At 44.1% G+C, this 18076-nt stretch overlaps 1 protein-coding gene across 1 annotated transcript in view; it reads right to left on the reverse strand.

Annotated features, from left to right (window-relative positions):
- The window catches only part of RAB11FIP4 (RAB11 family interacting protein 4), a 109380-nt gene extending 91692 nt beyond the window's left edge, over window positions 1–17688 (reverse strand). Inside the window, exon 1 of the mRNA XM_061377321.1 lies at window positions 17378–17688. Coding sequence (XP_061233305.1) covers window positions 17378–17521 — 144 coding nt within the window. The 5' untranslated portion in view covers window positions 17522–17688. The remainder of the gene's footprint in view (window positions 1–17377) is intronic.
- Window positions 17689–18076: the final 388 nt, after the last annotated feature.

Here is an 18076-nt window from a genome sequence, read left to right on the forward strand (position 1 = left end):
TTTGAACTCCAGAGTCTGAGCTCCCTCTGCAATCCCACAGAAGACAGGAACTTCACTGGGAGTTCTGAACCTACACTAGATAGGAAAGATTTAAGAGCAGAAAGGTGTAGCAAGTAGGGCTATAGGTAGCAAAAGAAAGAGACTGACACAGAAATAGAAAACAGGAGAGGAAACACACCATGAAGGGAAAAATCAGCAACAAGTTTAGCATGTGCTTTACACTAAGTGTGTGAAGCTGTACACAGAGATGTAAGATTGCTCAGTGCCTTAGGTCTCTGCCCTTGGAGTCTGCAAGACTTCCCTACAAAAGCATTGCATTCATCTTGGATGAGCCAGTGGAGAATTTCCTGCATATAATTTCCTTTTTCTCAGCTATTTTGATTAACCTGATTGCTCTTTACTGGAAAGAGCAGAGCTCTCAGGAAACCAGGAAGTACAGATGAAGCTCATCTTGAGCGTGATGGATTCAAGCACCTTTTCTGCACTTGGCTTATTTTAAAAGGTCAGATATAATTGCAAACTGTAGATGGAGGGTACCTGTATCAAAATTCCCCTCTTACATATTTTCTTTTGTGGCATGTGTATTTGAGCTTCCTCTCTGCTGTCTGTGATTCAGGTGGATCTCAGAGATCCTTAATAAAGCTACAGAGCAGTTCAACTTTCCAAATAAAAAGATGATTCCCATATTTCACTTGAATGTATTTAATCTAAATATTTGAGTGGTTTATGCCATACAAAAGGAGTCAGTGGCTTGAGTCACAGTGGCAACTAGCACTAGCAACTCCAGTCCCCAGTTTAGTCAGAAATCACTGCCAAGGAACAGACAGCATTTGTTTCCAGACCAAGTAGGCTGTCAGAATATTCTGTGTTATCATTTAGTCTGACAGCACTATCAGAGTGTTGACTCAGACCTGCCCTGAAGATATACTTTGGAACATCTTGATCAGTGAGCACATTTCCTTCCAGACGCTGCTCTGCTATTCAGAATCTCACCTTGCAGGAATGATGAGCAGTTTAACCCCAGTGCAGCACAACTGCAGAGCATGTGCTTCAAGGCAAGAGTTTTCTGAGCAGCTTTCTGAAACAGGCCACAGATACTCCTGTTGAAGCCAGGACTGCTCATGTACACAGCAAGCCTGCACTGAAGTGCCAGGTGAGAATTCTGCAGGTTCAAATCCACTCTCTGTCAACACAAGTTTCTGGTTCTCCACCTTCTCTTTCCTAACCTTATTCACTTAGAGTTCTCTCTCAAAGAGGCAGCCCCTGGCTCATCAGAAATATTATGCTGTAGCTTGGGGAGACTGATTTAACATCTCAGTATTCCTGACACGTGTCCAGTCTAGCCTTATATATCTTAAACATTTTACACCTACTGTCAGCAGCTTCCTCCACTGCTCAGCTCTCCTTACAGATAATGAACCAGAATCAAACAATAAACTAACCTGCCTTCTGGAAATGATGGATTTCTACTCTACTTGCAGAATTTAATAATGAAATGTACTTTTGCTGTGGAATTCTATAGCCTGGTTAAAACCTTAGAAAGCTGTCAGTTTTTACAACCTTCGTGCTTTCAGATTAATTTCCAGAGAAAAATGTTAAAATGGGTGCCCCCAAACATACAGACTTCTTGAAGCTTAACTTCAACAAATCACTGCTATAGCATTCAACCTGAACCTTTTATTCAACTCCATCCCTGTTCAACAGAAACATCAATGCTTTTATCTTCATATAGCTAGACCCTACTAACATCACTGGGGTCTGAGGACATGCCTAGTGCTTGGCACAACTGAAGCCTATGGTTTTTCCTCTCTTTTACTGCCTTTATCAATGGTGTAAATTCTGCCACACAAGGCTATCCATCAGCATCTGGTTATACTTCGCAGAGGACGAGCAGTTGTGCAGGCTGTACTGGACTTCTTTGCACCAATGCTGTTGTTAGGTATCTTCCCTTGCCTTCTTATCAAGCTGCTCAGCATCACAAACTCTGGTATGCAGCAATGCACCATCAGTGAAACAGCAGATGTTCCTGGTTGCACGTGGATCATCAGCTCAGCTTTCATACCAAATGTGTTTCTCATTTTTCCCCTTTTCAGGAAGTGTTGCCCATCAGCAGCGTTCCTGGGCCTGGCCATCTACAGAGCTGCTGTGGCAGGCTGCTGTGTGTGACACCTAAACCAGACATATTCCAGCTCAGCCCTGTCACCTCTTTGACTTCATCGTCAGCTATGATTCAGTCTTGGCACATGCCAGGCACTGAGAGGCTGTACCAAGCAGAACTCTGCTGAGGTGCTGCATAGACCCTTTCTGATTAAAGGGTTTATAAAGCACTGCCAAATCCTTTTTTCCTACCCAGCTACCTTGAACTCAGGTTTTCAATCTAATTCCACAGAGCTTTGGCAAGAAATCTCTATTGCAAGCAAAAATATCAAATTTAGACCAGTTCACAGCCCATTGGAGGTTATTCTTAACTTGGGTAACTTTGCACCAGCATCTTTATTTCCCTTCCCCACTGATATTGTGAACAGTATTTCAGAAAAGTAACAAATCAGGAATTTTTACAGGATGCTGAGACTCAACAGCCCCCAGGGAAGTCCAATGCATTTCTTGGCTGCTTCCTGCATGAGCATGGGCTCCTCTGTACAAATCAATGTCATAACTGTCACTGATACAGGCATTTACCACCATGAAGCTTGTACCTGATCATAAGAACCCAGGGGAGCTGTCTTCTTTGGCATGAGCTTTGTCGTAAAGTGTTCTGCTAAATGCTTCTCGTTGGTGCCCAGACCTCAGAGACGAGCTTTGGCAAGAAAGCAAGTATCTGTAGGAGACAGCTTCCCCAGAAACAAAGTGGGCCTATTGTTTACTACTTGCCCTGTGTTTGCGCCAAGAGGTTCTAGAATACAGTCCACCCCAGGCTATACAAATGCAGCTCCTCGCACCCTGAAGAACCCGTAACCCAGCTCATACACAGGAATATTACAACCAAGAGGACACAAAATCCTGGGTTTATCGGGTTTCTCAGGAATTGTTTGCAATTTTGCATGTGCTGAACAAGACACTAAAGAGAACTGAGTTTCAGGATTGCCAAGCACTGGAAACAGAGGAAAACAGAGTCTGGTGCTGCCTCTGCCCACAGGGCTGGGGTGAGTAATTGTTCCCAGATTCTTCTACAAGCCAGAGAGAGATTTCAAATGCCCTTCTCTGACAGCTGTGCAATGCCATTTGATGTCTACAAATAGTGCTAAGAGGACAACGCACTCTGAGCATCTATCATCATGATAAAACCTGTCTTGCAGAGCCACCAGTTAGCTTATTGCACTGTTGCATTCCTATTAGCAACAGCAAAAAGGACAAAGAACAGGGATCAGAGCAGCTCTGCTATCTACCACTCCAAGACACTCTTTTGTAACAACACTTGCTGAGTGAGAACCAAGGCTGTAGGAATCTAAGCCGTTGCTTTAGATCCCCTACCATGTGCCAGACCCTGAATATTCATAACCTATTAAAAGCTTTCAAAGTGTAAATTCATCTCACAATCAAGTGAGCTGATTTATTCACACAGCTGAGTCACACTCATTTACAGACTCTGACCTAAATCTACTAATCTGCCACCAAAAAAAGGTCTTTTTTATTTCGATACTATTAGTTGAACAAAGGGGAATATTTCAAAGGTGTGTGTGGCATTTCCTTCAAGCAGTGTCTGATGCGCAGCTCAGGGTGGTACAAACCCTTCCATCTCTGCGGGTCCCAAGAAGGGATGCAGATACTGCTTACATTACCTGGCATGTGATGACCCATTTAACAGACTTCACAAAATCTTCCTGGGAATCACATCAACTCTTTAATAGGAGTCTCTCAAGTGCCAAACAGGAAGTATCATGGAAACCTTACCTAAAGACAGCAATAACTCCTTCCTTAATAACAGAAAGCACAACAGCCAGTTCCAACAGTAGGGAAAATTGCTCTGCTGAGAACAGTCTGTTACTTGGTCCAGCATCTGCTGCATCTACTTAGGGCCAAGGTAGAATTTTGCTAAACCTCTGCTGTACCTGGGGAAGCAAAATCACATTTTCAAAAACTCCTGGAGTATTCTGGAGTCACTGACTTCCAGCAGAATTAGAGAAGCATTAAATACAGTTTGGGGGATTACATTTAAAATGCCAGCAAAATACCATCTTTTGATAGCTTCTCCTTTCCTCCCCATCCGATAGCTGATGACATTCCCAGAGTTCATTGCTGGTATCATAACTAGACCCACGAGCTCCTGAAGAAAGGGTGAGTTTTTGAAAGGTTAAAGTTCAGTCCTGCACAGAAATTGCCATCACAATCTAATTACAGTGTGCACTGAGCACACACCTTGGGTCTTACAATCAAGTTCCATTTCAGGCTGGCAGTTTACTTCCAGAAATCAGTTCCTGCATGTAGATATTAAGATATACACACATATATACTCAAACAGCACTAACACTGATATGTTCCATTTCACCTGTATTCCCTTTGTATTCGTTCCTGCTGTCCATCTGTTTGCAATCTGTCTGTTTGAAGATAACATCTTTCTTCCCCCTTCCCACTGGGATCCTTCTGCCCAATTCATTTAGAGAAACCACAGGTCAATGTGGATGACAGCACACAATCAGCATTATTGACAGCAGGTTTACCAAAATTAAGCAGGCATAATGGCTAATAGACTGATTGTAACATAGGTTTCTGCCAGTAGGAAGAAGATAGAAAATAACGAAAGGAAAATAGAGAAATTAAAGTTACACTTGTATTTGACTATTTAGAGAAATACCTTCTATGACTGACACACCTACTATCCAGTGAATGAAACAAGCTCTAAGACAGTGAGCTTTCAAGTAGTTATGAAGTGTGAAAAGGGAAAGAAAAGAACCAGTGTACCCATTCAGTAAGGTCAGATCACACAGGCACCTTCTGGTACTCTGATAACACCCTTCTGGAACCTCACTTCTTTATACAAAATCCCCAAAATAAAGGGCTAATTCTGCATCTTTGCCTCTGCAGAAGGTGCTCCAGAGGATGCTCTGCCTGGTGGCCTTGTAAGCTCAAGAAGCACCTCTGGTGAAGACAACAACAATGAATGCAAGTGTCCCTTCAGCCATCCTGCGCCATACAGCATTCTAGAAGATGAACCTGATGCTCATACCTCATGACAGAACAAAGTAAAGGGGGTGGAATGGGGAATCAGACCCCATGTTTCACAGCTGTTATCCATGGCAACCCTCCCTCCTGTAAAAAAGGTATTTGGAATGTGTCTCTTCACACTTCTTCCCCAAAATAGAGACACCAACAATTTCTTGCTGTGAGAGGAGAGTCTACACTCCTACTCTCTTCACCCTGCACTGTAAATCCAGGGATTCAGTGTTACAGATTAATGCAACATCTACAAAATGCAAGCGATAGCAAGCACTGAATTAGGAGAAGTGCCATTGAGCAGAATGTATGGCTAAAGAGCGGCTGCAGCAGCCAACTGCAATAAACCCAAAGGTAATTTAGAACCACATTACTGCACCAACTCAATCAACCAAGCTTTTCACCTGTTGTATAAATCATTTGTGTTTAGAACCACTTAAACTCCTCCAAAGCTCCATTCCCTTCCAAACAGGTGCTAATTTGCTTTAACATAGCCAGGGCTGCCTGATCAGCATTATTTAAACAGGAGCCACCAACCAAAAAGCACAAGCAATGGTGAGTCCAAAACTTGAATTTTCCCTAAAGAAGGAAGGAATAAACTAGGAAAATAACATAATGAGGCCATCCTGCATTACTTCAACTAGTCTCCAGCAAAAAAAAAAAAGCACCCAGAGCTGTGATGCTGTGGACCGACAGTGGTGATTACAGTCTGTTAATGATGTGTCCCTTAAGGCATCACTGAATCTTATGCATTGAATCTCCTTGTAGCATGGTGCCCTCCTTCTCCTCCCCATAGCATTCTGTGGCCCTAGGGAACAACTGAAAGCAGCAATATGGCCCAGCGTGTGCCAATGCACTGAATATTTGGTGCCCACCCCAAAGGATGAGCTGATAGAGAAGACGACAAACCTCTACCAGAATCATGCAGGGAACAGCAGGGTTCATATGCACTGAGCACAAGGTACCAAGAGGATGCTTCCACACACCAGGACTGTCAAGTTTCTGAAAATCTATTTAGAATGCCATGGGAAAATAAAACTATTGCTGTGAGAAAAAACAGCAGTTCACAATAGTCATACCAGGTTTTACAAGAAAAATTCAGTAAGAGAATCACAAGGGCCTACGCACAAAGGAAAGACAATCTGTGCCTTGTACTTCTGGCAAAATCAAAGTGGTCTGTGAATATTCTACCTTTTTCTGAGGTTACATGGGTGACTACATAAATCAAGAACAAATGACCTGCCAGCGTTTGCACCAGGACAGTAAACTGACCTATGCCAAATTTGCTGTACATAGCAAACCATCTTTTCATCTATTGGAAAGATACCATGTGCTTGGTTAAACCCAAAGCTTCCAGCCTGGCTGACAGATATCCAGAAATTCTCCATATGACCAGTAGAGTCATCTGGCAGAGGTGACTATAAGGGCAGTTGTGAGGTGGCATGTTATTGATAAAGATACTAGCCTGTCACCCCAAAGTAGCACTGGCAGTTCTAGACATATTCACCTCCAAATTTAGACTTTCCTAAATGAGAGCTGTCAACAGCAGACTGTTCAAACCAATTTCATTCTCTAAACAAGACATATTGGACTGTCTGATTGGGAGCAAATATCACAGCACTTCCCAGTAACTGCATCCAACTGTGCAGAAGAGCTTGCATTTGGCAAAGGGCACGCAATTCCCAGGTGAGAAGGAGAGATGCAGTTTTTCTCAGTGGAAACTTCCATGCCTGGTAATCGCTCAGTAAGGAAAGCAAAACTGACATTATCAAAGCTCCTTTGAAGAAGTGTCCCAAACCCCTTCTCAATTCTTTATTTTCAAGCAATCCCAAAGAGAACTGAGGAATGAAACATACAATTCACTTTTCATACCAGAGGCTACAATTCAGAGGTTTCACCAGTTTTCACCAGTGTCTGGCTGCAGTAAATGAAGTCAGATCATCAGAGAATGATGACACAACTGTGAACTGTGAAAACGAATAGCCATAGAAACAAATACTCGTGAGCCCAAATCCTATATCCTCTTCCACCACTTTAAAGCTGTTCCTGCTTCCTACCAAGCTCACTGATTCTCCCCACCCCAAAGATTACATGCTTCTAGTCTCTTAAAGCGATTGGCATTATCCATGGTTTTGCTTTACTGATGGCTTTATTTTCTCCACAGCTCTGGATAACTGCAAGCTGAACATAACTTCAAGTAGGCAGGGGAAAGGTGTACTGAATAGCATATTTCCTCTTTCTCCTACCTCCACAGTCTCTGCTTTTGCTCAATACATAACTTGCTAAAAATTGGATTTTTTCAGCTTTCTCGCCAAGTAAAGGAAATCAAACCAATTATTTTCTTTTTCATGTTTCTCAGAAGAAAACTGAAACACAAATGCTTTGTGTTGAGAAAATCTTCTGTTTTGAGGCATTGTCACTTACTGTTTGCCAAATATTTCAATTTCAATTTTGTCAATAAAAAAAAGCTTCAACTGGAAACAATCAACATAGCCTACTTCAAACAAACAAACCCAGATCCCCCAAAGGTGAAGTTAACCACATTCTTACTTTTTTAATGCAAAAAAAAATTCTCAAACTCATCTAAAATTTTAGGATTCCCCCCCCCCCCCGACTTGGGGTCTATACATTACTTGCCAGAAGAAGATAGGAAGAAAACATGAGCTTCAGGTGAGACACTCTTACGCTGTTCTGTATTGCTGAGATGCTGCCACACTGCAGATGAGCCAACACGTGGAGTTTCTCAGCATTGAATAAATACATAATTAATTGTCCACATTCTACAGAATTAATTCTATGTTGTCAACAGCTCTGTCTGTTGTCAGGTATGTCTGACCACAGGGGGGAAAACACAGGTTTGAAGTGAGCTGCCAACCACTGTAAAGTATGCCTGTGGCAGAATTGGGATACTCTGATTTAGAACAGCTTAGTCTACAATGTTTTGTTCCTTATGAAAATGGGTTACCTGATGGAAAAAATTCCCAAAGCACCCATTCAGAAAAGAGGAAACACTATTCAACACTGCAGTTCTTTTTGGACCAAAGTAAGCACACTGCTTCAGAGCACACTCGTCAACATGTTATCTCTAGCCTTCCCAGCAGCATCAGATTCCCCAACAAAATCAGTAGGCTGCTATAGTAATTCTTCAGCACCTTTTTTTTTCTCAGAGATTGCCCTTTAATGCAGAGCACTTTTTCTTCTGTTCTACAAAGCTATCCAAGCTGCTGACTCCACTAACAAACTTTCATCAGGAGAATATCTGTATTTACTTAAAGTTGCTGTGCATACACCTGAAAAACGGTTAAGTTCAGGATCCATCTGTTATTACACCCATGCCTCAGACTGAATCCTCAAATCAGTGTCCTTGCTCTGTTCAATTAGCCTCTGAAGGTGAAGGTCCTGTCTCAAAGCTGCTGCTCAGGACTGTCCCTCCCCTGACAGAGAACACAGCTCTGTTGTCGGCAGAATCAGTCTATCGAATTAGCACTCTTTGCCCAGGCACAACTGGGCCTGGTGGTGCACGGATCCTGAAGAAAGCACAAGGTTGTACAGCAATTGTTATAGAGGCTGCATAAAGCCTGAAACAGTGCTGTAAAAAAATTACACTCTCATTAAATACATTTTTATGGGATACAAAGTGGCTTTGCTCCCATTTCAACACATCTGCTGTGGTGACCCTCACAGTTCAAATAGGCTGGCCAATAACAGGCCATCCCAGCTTGACAAGGCTGTCAGCCAGCTCATGGCCACCTTACATGCCCACATGCACCACTGAACACAGTAACTGCCATGCTGGCCACCCAAGCCAGCAAGTGAATCAAGGCCCTCAAGAGCAAAATGTTGTTAAAACCTGAATGAAAGCAGCCAGTACAGCTAGATAGGGCAACTGCAGCTGGATGCAAAAGGGCTCTGTTCCATACCACTGTCCGCAAACTCATGCTTGGTCTGCAGCACAATCAAAACCAAATAAAGAACCAGCAAGAGAAACAGCAACAGAGCTGGTCTTTACTACGAGGCTGCAAATCCTGTGGTCAACCCTTAATCCTTTACACACAATGGTCACACCACTGAATGCAATGGGACCAGGATTCCTTGGGTCAAAATGTTCTCACTGATGCTGTTGGTAGTCCCAGTGAGAAATAACAGCAGAATCCTCCTCGTACATCCTTTTTCTTTCCATTTGCACCCTGCACCCCTAAGAGCCTTCCATGGCTGCCTTTAACCTTCTTCCAAGCAGACTTTGTTGTATTTTGACACAATACCACACCAATCCAGCACACACAAGACTTCTGCAGCAAAATTCTTCTAATCAGATCCTTATTAGAGCTTTTTTCTGTTCCCAATAGCTAATACCACCAAGAAGGATGGCAGAAAGATGGCCTTACACCATTACCAGAGGATTCTGTACTACTTTATGGTGACAGAAAGTCCAATTGCAGAGGGACAAAAGGCTAAGTGCCAACAATTACAAATGGTCTCTGTGCTGACATCTCTGTGGCATTTCACTTTCTGAATTGCTTTTAGTTACTGCATCCTAACATACACATCATATGTTTAATAGGTTAAAATATGTTCAACTGATTGTACAGTTATTTACTACAAAACCAGTGAAATCACCAGTATTTTAGGACAGTTTCCCAAATCTATGAATACCATGCAAACATACGGACAAAGCTGTTTATATCTGCACATTTGTTTGGGGGTTTTATTGTAACAACAAAAGCGTCATTGGAAAAGAATACCCCATGTTCCAAAAGCCACCTGGGTCCCACTGCAGAGGGTCTGTTCATCAGAGGTGATGGAACAACACCAGGAAGTCTTCGCTGTCCCATTGCAAATCTTCACAGCAAACTGGTCCCCAAGGATGTCCAGAATGACCCACACATAGAAGAAATTTGACACATGCTTCATCAGCAAACTTGCAGCAGGTGTACCAGAAATGTGCCCCCGTTTGGAACACCAAAAAGCACTGCTGCAGGCTGAAGTTCCCCTATAGAAAAGGGCTCCCTGCAAGTTTCCTATCCAAGGCTGCTTGCAGGAGTCTGCACCATGCCCCTGCTTCTCTGCTGAAGGTGAGACAGAGTCTGCTCTGGAGCAGCAGGGAATGGCTCTGCTCTCCAAAGAGCAGCCCTGACATGAGAGGGGAAAAAAAGTTCAACAATGCAGGTGTATGTGTGATATCACAGAACGCTTTAGAAGACACATATTTGAGCACTGAAATACAGGTAATTTCAAAATTGACACCACTCTAGAAACTGGTTTGGTTGACATCCCTCATTCCACCAGGCCAAGAGACTCCACTCCAGAACAGAAAATTCCAGTACCTTTCCTTCTAATTTCAGGAAATCAGAAAAGTCTCTACCATTTCTAAGCTTTTCACTTGACACGCTAAATCCATAACACTACACCCCAACTAAGCAGTCAGAGCAGCTTTAAAATCTGAAGAGTACATTACAATTTATCCAGGTCCATGCCTGTACACACTAAACCTGTCTCTCCTGCAGGATTTTGACCCCAGAGTTCACTCCTGTCACTCTGGGGCCAAACACTCTGCAGAGCTAAACTGGATGCAAGCCTTAGGAAGAAGCCCTACTATTTTTAACTGCATATAAAATGTGAAATTAGCATTCATAGTTCTATAGAAACACATTGTCTGCAAGTGAGGCCCTTCCATTATACCTTGAGTAAAAAGGAACCAAGATGTATTATACAGTGCTTTGTTTACACTCGCACTGCTGTGTAAAACCATATGTTATAGTACTAGTGATTGTGTCTGACGCTCTCTTTATCATTCAGGTACTTAATCACACCCTACACTGAGTTAACTACGTTCAGAGCATGTATGGGTATGTATTCAGCACCCTGTGCAAGTATCTAGGTCTGAGATCATGTGTGTCTCCCAAAATACTGCATATTTTAAGAATTGTTAGACCTTCATCTCTAGCTCTTGAGCAGCCTCATTCAAAAAATCAGATCAGGGGTTTTAAATTGTTTGTGAACATTAGCATTAAAATCAGATACAATTAATAGGAAACTCAGCTGCACAGAGAATAAAAGCAATCACATTTACTTATGGAAACATTAAAAGGAAATTGATTTTTTCCACTTTGTTGCTATAAAAGCACTGCTGCCGAGCACGAGTCGATTGTGCTAAATAGTAGGTAACAATGCAATTTAGAAACCAAAGATAGCTCTGCATTGGGGATCACCCACACAAATACTACATGGCAGGGGCTTGCTCCTCCTCCAAGACTTACCCTTCCTTGCAGCAATTCTCTATAAATCACTTTTCAAGGATTAATCATATTAGAGGAATAAAATCAGTACGTGCTAGAATTTGCAAAAGCAAATTCTAGAGAACATGCAGACATGTCACAGCACCGAAGTCACAACTTAACAGCGTGGACTGAATCAGGCATGGAGAGAGGGGAAGAGGGAGAAAAATTTATGCAGACAACACCTGGTATTGCTAGGCAGCTGAATGTTTTAACATCACCAGTTACCTATGCTACATTCCATACTGTACACAAAAGATGCAGTCATGTCATCTGTGCTTGATCCATATGCTTTTTCCTTCACTTTCCATATGCTTTTACATTTACAGTCACTTAAATATCAAGAATTGGTACCAAAATTGTTTGCCTTTCCTTTGGGCATTAAGAATTTACTATTTCAGATCACTGTCCTGCATGGCAAAACGCAGCAGCAATCAATTCTTAACTATACATGCAACCCCTTCAGAGCCAACACCTTTGAAATACAAACATATTACACAATGAATTAAACTCACGAGCGCACAGCAAACAGCTTCTCTCTCCACATCAGTGCTTCAGAAAATGTTTGATTAACAGTAAGTACTAAGCTTGCTTTATGTCAGCTGTTTAGAAATACATGCTTGGTTCAGGGTATACCAAAGGGCTATTTTAAACATATTCAGTGCTGATTTATATAGAATTAGAAAGGCTACAGTGACTGTACCTTGTCTAATCCACAAAATAAATACCCCACTCTGCCATTTCAGGACTGCATTTTCCCCCACGTCACTGTCAATGATATGCATATTGGGATCATTAGCAAATATATAGTTTTAAGGAGTCTAAACGAGTGGCAGCCTTGCTGTTATCTAGGGAACACAATCACACAGAAGTATTCTTTGCATTTTCTTTACATCTAGTCAAATACTTTCTTTTTTCTTTCAGTAATTATTTTGAGGGAAAGCAGAGCAGAAAGAAGTCGTAACTCTTTTCTGCCTTCACTATGAGGATGGCAGCATCGCTTGGTAGCACCCTAATACTTTTATTTCAATGCCTCAGTGTCAGTCTCCTTTTCTCATGGTCGCAGGTAAATCCAGAGCATACTGCTATTATCTAGAAGGTATGAACTCACATCTGTCATCATGCACACTGATGTAAATTTGCAGTAATTTCATTAATTTCTGGGTGCAACTCTGAAATGCAACATTATGGCTGAGATTCACCCAGATCATTCAGAAAGGCTTCATATTGTCATGCAGCTGAAATTACACTCCTGCTCTTTTCAGAACAAGCTCCTTACAGAGTAGTTACAATAGAATGGCTGTTTAGAGCATGACTTTCAGGTGTCCCTGGGAGACATCTGAGAGCAAGTCAAAATGAAGCATGAGGACTGTCATTAACCTCAGTCAGCAGCCACAATCTACTACCTGAGAAGCACTTGATGTTGATGTCTCTAATGTCAGCCAAGAATAGGGATGAATGAAAGCAACTAAAATTAACAAGCATCTCCCTATTTCAATAGTTTATTTTGACCATAAAGTTTAATTTGCTCACACGAAATACAGGAGCTTCTTTTCAGCTATTTCTGTTCTACACCACTGGTAAACCATTGACTTAAAGTGAATTACTGTTTATTCACAAGAATAATTGATATTGGTCTATAGATATTATTAACTGCAGAAGCTCCCTCTCAGGTGTGACACTGCTTCAAATTGGTGAGTGCCTGTTGATCATGACAAATATTACTGTCTAAGCACCTGTATGATTCGCACACCTCCAAAAGGTGCTTACACAGAAGTCGTCAACATGTTCAGCATTTTTCACTTGTTGCTCAAAATGGAATGTAAAGTTTAAATAGAATCTGGCATAATGAAACATCAACTGGCACTACCCTGAAATACACATTCACACAATCCAGTGCCAGAACTGGGGCTTGCTGAACATGTCACTCACAATGCTCCTAGACACTTGGCTGCTAGTGCAACTATCTTCTTCCCAGTGAAAGGGAACCAGATGGCGAGCAACTCTTGGCATTTTTCAGTGTTATGTGAAGTGTTTCTTCAGTAAGTGAGCACATGCCATCCCGTCAAGTCGCTCTGGAAACAGCCCTTCACGTCTTTCTTCAGATTCCTCCACAAACAGCAAACAGCCCATTCAAGAGGAAGGCAAGGCCCAAGCTTGCTATTTTTAAGCACTGAACCATAAGTCTCAGATAGGAGTTTCTGTTGTCAGTGGAGATAAAGAAGCACCTCTACAGATTTATTTCATCCTTGGGTCCTGTTAAACCCTTTGAATGTTTAATTGCTCATCAGTGACCACAGGGGAAGATAAATAGAGACAACTCAGTTAAATGCCTACCGTCAGATGGGATGAACAGAGGCCAAAATGCTACACGGCTTAAAAGCATAAGTTCCACAACTATTTGTGTGGGCAAGCAGTGCTTGACAGCTAGCCTGGTCTGCTATTAATTCAGGCAACACAGCAGCAATTCAGAGACATGACTCTGCTCCTGGCTCTGCCAAATTAAGATGACCAAGTCACTTCTTCATCTAGGTGAGCCACATGCTCTGTAGGGCAAAGCAAAATTTTGTAAGCAATATTGCTTGAAGTGATTCCACAGCCAGAACACCTAAACAGCTGCTCTGAGGCAATTCTGCTGCTGTGGATTTGCAACGACTGCATGGCAATAAGAGGATTTCAGTGTGCATGGGAAAGGCAGAACTGACTGAGGTACAGTCATGATGGTGTGGTCTTAAAGAAGAAAAGCAAAGCATCAAGTTGTCAGCAGCAGAGACTTCAAAAGCCTGCTAAAAGTAAAACAGTGAAGAAATTGATCAGAAATGTTAAGGTTTATTATTTTGACTGTGCAGGTAAGGACTGCTTTGCTCTAATAGCAAGATGTTGCCTTGCTGCAACATTTTGCCTTGGGGCAGTTTTCAGAGGATTATCTTTCAGGAATGATAAATTTCAGCACTGTGACTGACTACCTGCACACCCCCACACACACAAAGAAGAAAGAGAAAGGAATTTGAGAGGAAATTAAAAACCAGAAAAGGCTAAATGCCCTGCAGAGTCCAACCACAGCCCGATGGAAGTTACTATTAAGGATTTATAGACTCCAAACTTTGGATGGCGGTGAATCCGAGGAGGTAGAGAAGAGGTGGAAAGCTGTGTATTGAGCTGGCACAACTGAAGGGGCAGGTATTCTCTTGTTTCATTTTGTGATCCAGGGCTACTGTTGATAGGAATCAGAATTATGCAGAGTATAAGGAGGAAATTCTTTCCTGTTAGGGTGGTGAGGCACTGGAATGGGTTGCCCAAGGAGGTTGTGAATGCTCCATCCCTGGCAGTGTTCAAGGCCAGGCTGGACGAGGCCTTGGGTGATATGGTTTAGTGTGAGGTGTCCCTGCCCATGGCAGGGGGGTTGGAACTTGATGATCTTAAGGTCCTTTCCAACCCTAACTATTCTATGATTCTATGATTCTATGAAATTTGGACCCTTGCCGTGGCCAGATGAATTATGTAAATAGAAGCAGCAAGTAATTTACACATGAGGGCAAGTCTGTCTTTCACTGATGCCAGTGAAAAGATTTCTTTTGAATGTAAAAGAACCTAAGGTGGATCAGGTCCAAGAAGTGTAGCATGTTCCAAAGAATACTTAATTTTCAATGACAGTAAATGTTATACTGTGTTAAAGGGAGCTGCTCTCTAGCAGTGTCTCCTCAGTTTAATTTCATGAGATGGATTTCTGCACAGAGCTTATTAGGTTCCTGCAGATGCAAGGCTGAAAGCACTGTGCTAGATGGAAGAATAGATTCTCACTGTCTCCAAACATCAACTGTGATTCATCACACATAACGTTCATTTTTAACAAGACTTAAAACCATACTAGCTCACCTACCATGATTGTTCTACAGTAAATCTGCACCTGGAAAACTGATGCTGTATTTCCCTAGCAAGCCTCTTTTGGTGATTTATAAATCCCATTTACTCAGCTGACACATGCTCCTTTGAAGTCAAGGGACTGCTAGTCAATGACTATGACAGATGGAAGCAAACCAGAACAAGTTATAACCCCGATGGATACACGGATAGATTCTCTGACCCAGTTTTGCAACCATCTGATTGAACACTGAACAAAATACAAACACATTTCTCATCACTGGAGATCTCTCTGTGTGTGCCCAATAAGCCAGCCCATCTTGAAACCTAGATACTACCACTGGCAACTGGTGCTTTTCTACTGGCATCATTGTTAAGATTTCCAGTTTTCTTTCCCATTCTATTTAAATATTTTCCAACTAATACACTTCTAAGCTCATGAGATCACCACCTGAATCCTCCTTTGCATCTTACAGAACATGCTCCCTTCTCACAACCTTACAGATTTCTAAGACCAAAAAGGATCATTATGCTCATCAATGCCATCCTGCTGCAAAACAGGCAGTGGAATTTGACCAGTCTCCCTCAGTGCTGCAAGAGAGAGCCACTGATCTGCCGCCACATAAATACAGTAGTGCAGAAAGCAATTCTGATGCAGTGTATCTGGCGGGAAGGATTTAAAGACTTCTATTAGTTTATAAGAAATGAGACCAAGAAATAAATAAACTCAGAAATCAATAAAGCTCTCTACTATTACTCATTTCTCGTTTTGCTGGTTGGAACAAGAAGCTCTATCTTTTCATTAAGAAAATGTTTAACAGACCTATGACTGTCTGCAAGCAATAAGCCTTCTGTCTTCTGGTCTTCCGATTTCATTCACAAGCTGTGTTTCATTAGCAGTGGTAAGCCAAAAATAAGTCATTTGCTCCAACAATTACTGTGAATTCACTCTGATTTTGCTGCCTCTTTGGCATCCCTTTATAAACTACCATTTAATTGGCTCCTCACATTAATTTGCTTTAGTGTACTTTAAAAGGTTGGCTGACAGTGGTTTTCTGAATACTATCCTAGTCCCAACTCCACTCCCTTTCCCCAGCACCTGAAATTGCCGGGACATATTGTGAAGCATTAAACAGTTCAGTGCAATATCCCAAGAGTTCTCCTAGGGAAAGAAGCGTTTCTTGCTAGTTAATTTGTTGGAACTGCAGCCCTTGATTGAATCACTTAAGGGAACTGTTTCAAACCAAAGGCACATCATTACCCTCGCAGGCACTGGCCTGAATCCCACTCTCATTTACACTGATGTCACAGGCTTACAGTGGTCCCACTGACGCAGGGGCCCCACTGAGACCAGTGGCGCGACTCCAGATTTACGCTGTGTCACTAAAGGGCTGGATGGAGCCCTCACTTCCAACCCATCACCTGAAGGCTTTAGGGTGCACCTGAGCTGGGGCTTCCCTGGCTGTTCAGACATTGCTGCGCTTCACCTGCTCGCTGCCCGGCTTCAGCTCGCTCAGCCCCAGGCTTCGCTCCCCGCAGAGCCTGGGACCCCGGTGAGGGCGCAGCTCAGCCGGGACGCACTAACCCCGCTGTCACCACAATAAATACACCTCCCCGAAGGGCGCAGCACCGGCACGGCCCGGGGAAGGAGGCCTGAGAGGGACCTGTCCCCCACACCAGGGACCCGAGAGATAGATGAGCCTGGGCGGTCTGGGCAGCCCTGAGGAAACGGGGAGGCTCCGGGACCCCCTGAGACAAGGAGAGATCTGGGCTGTCTTTAGGGACGATTCTGAGGGAAAGGGGGAGAGAGGCTGGGTGGCCCTGAGGGAAGGGGCTCCAGAGGCCGCCATGGGGAGGGCTCTGCGACCCCCTGAGGGACTGGGGAGGGTCCGAGCCGCCCTGAGAGGAGCGGGTCTGTGGCGCCTGAGGGATGGGGTGAATAGGGGCCGAGATGAAGGCAGGTGGGTGAGGGGGGTCCCGGTGGGGTCTGGCCGGGCACAGCCGCGGCCCGCCCGCCTCACAGCGGGAGCAGCAGGTGAAAGTTGCCTGGCTGCCGGGGGCCGGGCAGGACCGGGGGTCGCCTCACTCACCTCATCCCCCTGGCCGAACTGCAGCCCCAGGGCGACGAAGTGCTCCACCCGGATGAAGCCGTCCGCATCCTCGTCGCACACGTCGAAAACCTCCTTGAGCTTCCGCAGGAACCGCAGCAGGCTCGCCGGCTCCATCGCGGGCATTAGCTAGAGGCCGGCGGCACGGCCCCGGCCGCAGCAGCCATGATCGCCCGCGCCTTCAGCGGGTGCGTGACATCAGCTCGGGCGGGAGGGACGGCGAGGACGGAGGAGGAGGGAAGGATGGAGAAAAGCGGAGAGAGGACGCGAGCCCCGGCGGAGGGAGGGAGGGAGGGAGCGAGCGAAGGGAGAACAATAGCACAGAGCCGGAGGATGCAGGCGGCGGTGGGAATCCGCGCTCGGCAGGGGCGGGGCCGGCGGCAGGGGGCGCTGCGCTGAGGGGAGAGGCGGCGCCGGGGCTGGGCGGGAAGCGGGGCGTGAGGGGAGAGGCCCGAGAGCGACGATAATCGCGACAGGGGCAGCGAGGGGAGGTTCCGTGGGGAGGCAAATCGGCACGGGAAGAGGAATGGGGCAGGGGAGCCCCACACCCCGGTCCTCCTCCCACCACCACAAGTTAGAACAGGAGCCACGCTGCCATTCTTCATGGGGAAAACACATCGATCCTGGTCTGAACAGGGCCAGGCTGAGGGGACAATAAGCAGAATGTAGTTAAGGGGGAGG

This window comes from Neopsephotus bourkii, unplaced genomic scaffold (assembly GCF_033783945.1).
Source record: "Neopsephotus bourkii isolate Nb327-2 ecotype Australia unplaced genomic scaffold, CSIRO-AGI_Nbou_v1 NB_1749, whole genome shotgun sequence".
Taxonomy (NCBI): Eukaryota; Metazoa; Chordata; class Aves; order Psittaciformes; family Psittacidae; genus Neopsephotus; species Neopsephotus bourkii.